The 3866-nt window shown below is 63.3% G+C and overlaps 1 protein-coding gene across 1 annotated transcript; it reads left to right on the forward strand.

The window, feature by feature from the left end:
• The first annotated feature begins 657 nt into the window (after positions 1-657).
• Positions 658-3099, forward strand: DUSP9 (dual specificity phosphatase 9). The gene is made up of 3 exons (XM_040974689.1): positions 658-1030; positions 2053-2502; positions 2774-3099. Exons 1-3 carry the CDS (start codon positions 658-660, stop codon positions 3097-3099), a joined length of 1149 nt encoding a protein of 382 aa, XP_040830623.1.
• The last annotated feature ends 767 nt before the right edge of the window (positions 3100-3866 follow it).

Below are 3866 nucleotides of genomic sequence, written 5' to 3' on the forward strand. Positions count from 1 at the left end.
ATCTTCCACGTGCGCCTGCCCTGGGGTCTCCGGCGCCCCGCGGTGCCAGAGCTCTGGCCGGGACGTCCCTGCGCAGCCAACGGCTGAGCAATCGCTCTCCAGGTCTCTCTCCTTTTGTTCATTCCTGAGGGTGCGGGGGATTCGGGCAGGGTCAAGCCAGAGAGGGCTGCTGGAGGCCCATCAGCCGGTGGCGCCTCTGTCCCTGGCTCCGCTTGGTAGTGGGGGGCAATGGAGGCCTTGATCGCTGTCGCCGCTTCGCAGGCACACAGCCCCAAAGTGGGAAGCTGCAGCTTGGGGAGTGATCCCGGGCAGGCTGAGCAAGCGCCTCAGAAAGTAGGTGTGAAAGGAGGTGGCTGTGGCCTTGCGGCCTCCCCACCAGAGCCCGGAGCAGGCAGCCGCTACTCGCCCAGCCATTCTCTGAGGAAGAGGAGCTGCGCTGGGCGTCCCAGTGACCGCCGCCCGGGGTGCTTTGCTGGGTGCTGCCTTTCTGCTTGGCCTCCCTGGGACAACGAGCGGGCTGATCCCAAGGGATCGTGGGTCTCCACAGTCTTGGCGACACGGGGCGTTGACCCCTCGGAGCCGAGACTGGAGCTCATGGCATTTGTCTTCTCTCTGTGTGCAGCGCCCGCCGACCGACGAACAAGAAGCCCCGGGCCCATGGAGGGCCTAGGCCGTTCCTGCCTTTGGCTGCGCCAGGAGCTGGCGCCCTCGCGGCCGGGGCTGCTGCTGCTGGACTGCCGCAGCCGCGAGCTGTACGAAGCGGCTCGCATCGGCGGAGCGCTCAGCGTGGCCCTGCCCGCGCTCCTGCTGCGCCGCCTGCGCAGGGGCAGCCTGTCGGTGCGCGCGCTGCTGCCCGGGCCCCCGCCGCAGCCGCAGCCGCCGGCCCCCGTGCTCCTCTACGACCAGACCGGGGGCCGGCGCCGGCGCGGGGAAGCCGAGGCTGAGGCGGAAGAGTGGGAAGCAGACTCGGTGCTGGGCACCCTGCTCCAGAAGCTGCGAGAGGAAGGCTACCTGGCTTACTACCTACAGGGTAGGTGCCGCAGGAGTGGCGCTGGGCACCAGCGGAGGTGGGGGGAGGGATGGAGGGAGACATGAGCCTGCCTGCCCTGGGAAATTCATCATTAATTTGACCTTGGGTGAGCCCCACCTGGCAACCTGCCAGGCTGCTTCGGGAGGAGGGGGAGTCTGAGCACGACCTTGGACGAGTCCCTTCAGCCTTGAGAGTCCAGTTTTTGAGTCTGGCAAATGGGGAGAATTGGCTGACTTAGCTCACGAGATGCTTACCAACCAAGTCCCACGCAGGCTGTGAAGGGCTGGCAGAGGCAAGAACCAGCCTCGCGACCGAGGCGGCCGAGCCAAGCACCTCCACCATCCCCAACCACCACCACCAAGGGGCCCCAGGCAGTGTTCACATGAACCTCTTCATCAGTGAGTGGCCAAGAAAAGCCCTTAGAGGCAGGGATGCTGGCTCCTGTCAGGTGACATGCTACAATCCTCCCCCTCCCCCAGGCCCCATTCCGTGGGTCAGCTACAGGACTGACCTATAAACCTTTCTTTTTTACTGCTGGCCCTTGTGCCGGTGCCTGCTCTGACGGGCCTCACGCTTGCCTGCGCTCTGCCTGAGCCTGGCTTGCTGCGCCTGCAGCAGCTGGCCGAGCACCGGCCGCTAGCACCAAGGGAGAGCTGCCCAGGAGCCTGTGGGCCGCCACATGGGTCACAATGCAGACCAAGCTGCTGGCTGTGTCCGTCTATTTATGTATTGATTTGAAATACAGGGAGACACAAAGAGAAAGGCAGCTAGAACTCTTCCATCCACGGGTTCATTTACCAAATGCCCACAAAAGCCAGGGCCAGATGAGGCTAAAGCCTGGAGCTTGAGCCATCAACATGCTGCCTGCCTAGATTGCACAGTGCCAGGAAGTGGGAGTCACAAATGCAGCTGGGACCTAGACGCAGGAAACAGGATGCAGACATGTGATGCATGGCACCCCTTGAGAACACCTGCAAAGCCAGAAGGTGGCTTCAGACTGACTTCTCGCCCGTCTCCGACAGGTGGCTTCAGCAGGTTTCAGGCCGAGTGTCCGCAGCTGTGTGAGAGTGGCCTTGGCGGCCCCAGAGGCTCCAGCACAGCTGCCCTGCGCAGCCCGGCGCCCGTGGTGGGGCTGGGCGCCCTGTGCCTGACCTCTGACTGCTCCGAGACCGAGCCTGAGCGCGACTCCCTGACCTGTGGCCTGGACTCGGAGGGTAGCACGCCCCCGCCGCTGGGCTTGCTCCGCGCCTTTCCTGTGCAGATCCTGCCCAACCTCTACCTAGGCTGTGCCCGTGATTCAGCCAACTTGGAAAGCTTGGCCAGGCTGGGCATCCGCTACATCCTCAATGTCACCCCCAACCTCCCCAATCTGTTCGAGAAGAATGGGGACTTTCACTACAAGCAGATCCCCATTTCCGACCACTGGAGCCAGAACCTGTCACAGTTCTTTCCGGAGGCCATTGCTTTCATCGGTGAGTGGACGCTGCTCTCTGCGTGCTTCTCTGCCCTACACTCCTGCCTCCGGCCTCTCCCCTCCCCTCTGCATCCCAGTGAATTCCTCCCAGGCTTAGCCACTATTCCCAGGGTCCAAAGCCAGACATCTGCGGGGGTGGTGGGGGGCAGGGAGGCAGGCAGAGCCCAACCAGAGGGAGCTCTGAGGGTGACACCCCATCTGAGGCCACATGGATTTGGCCTCACCCCCAGTGACCATTGTCATCATGTCCCCAACCCTGCTACACCTAGACGAAGCCTTGTCCCAGAACTGTGGTGTGCTCGTCCACTGCCTGGCGGGAGTCAGCCGCTCCGTCACCGTCACCGTGGCATACCTCATGCAGAAGCTGCACCTGTCACTCAACGACGCCTACGACCTGGTCAAGAGGAAGAAGTCTAACATCTCACCCAACTTCAACTTCATGGGGCAGCTGCTAGACTTCGAGCGCAGCCTGCGGCTGCAGGAGAGACGCCCCCAGGGGGTGGGCAGCGGGGGGCATGAGTCCACCACCTCTGACCCACCCTCCTTCTTCACCACCCCCACCAGTGATGGGGTCTTTGAGCTGGACCCTACATAAGGTCCTATAGTGTTGCCAGGCTGGTCCCTCACCCTTGCCCACAAGAGGGTACTCTGACCACCCACATGGTCGAGGAGGGTGGGAGGGACACGGGGGAGGGGGAGGGGGAGGGAGGGGGAGGGAAGCGCTATACCTCACACGGGAGGGGGTTGGGGGACAGTGCCGAGAGGCGGGAGTGGAGCAGAGTGCTTCTCTGCTCCCGTGCCATGTGCCTATGAGCAACCCGAGCCATACTGCCTTTTGTGGGACCAGCCCTGCATACACCCTTCCTCTCCTGCGACTGTTACTTTCTTCTTTGGGGGTGGGGGTAGGGTTCCCTGCTGTTTTCCCCTCCAGGAAAGGTGTGGACCACCTTATTTGCCACAGGGGCCTCTCCCAGGCCTAGCCTGACCCTGTGCCCAGTCGGGTGGCAGTGTGTGCGCGCACGTAATGGTGGGAAGTGTTCATGTCCTCCCCTCCCCGCCCCTCCCCAAGGGCCCCGTGGAGCTGGGCCTCCCGAGCACAGGGAGGCAGCATGGGGGCGGGGCGGGCCCCTGGCCGCACATCTGGCGTCCTCACTGTCATTTCCTCTCGTGAGCCTCGGCATCACTGGGGTTCTTTGTGACGGAGGGTGGTCAAACTGCCACTGCAGGAGACGGGGGTCTCTGAGCAAGAGCCGGGGGGAGGGAGGGGAAGAAGAAGGCCTCATTTTTGCTGTGGTGGGCTTGGGGGGCAGGGAAAGGGCCTGGCTGCAGACACACAAACTCATTCATCGCTGCCCACACCGC

The sequence above is a fragment of the Ochotona curzoniae genome, unplaced genomic scaffold (assembly GCF_017591425.1).
Source record: "Ochotona curzoniae isolate NIBS_2020 unplaced genomic scaffold, NIBS_Ocur_1.0 contig_2469, whole genome shotgun sequence".
NCBI classification, from domain to species: domain Eukaryota; kingdom Metazoa; phylum Chordata; class Mammalia; order Lagomorpha; family Ochotonidae; genus Ochotona; species Ochotona curzoniae.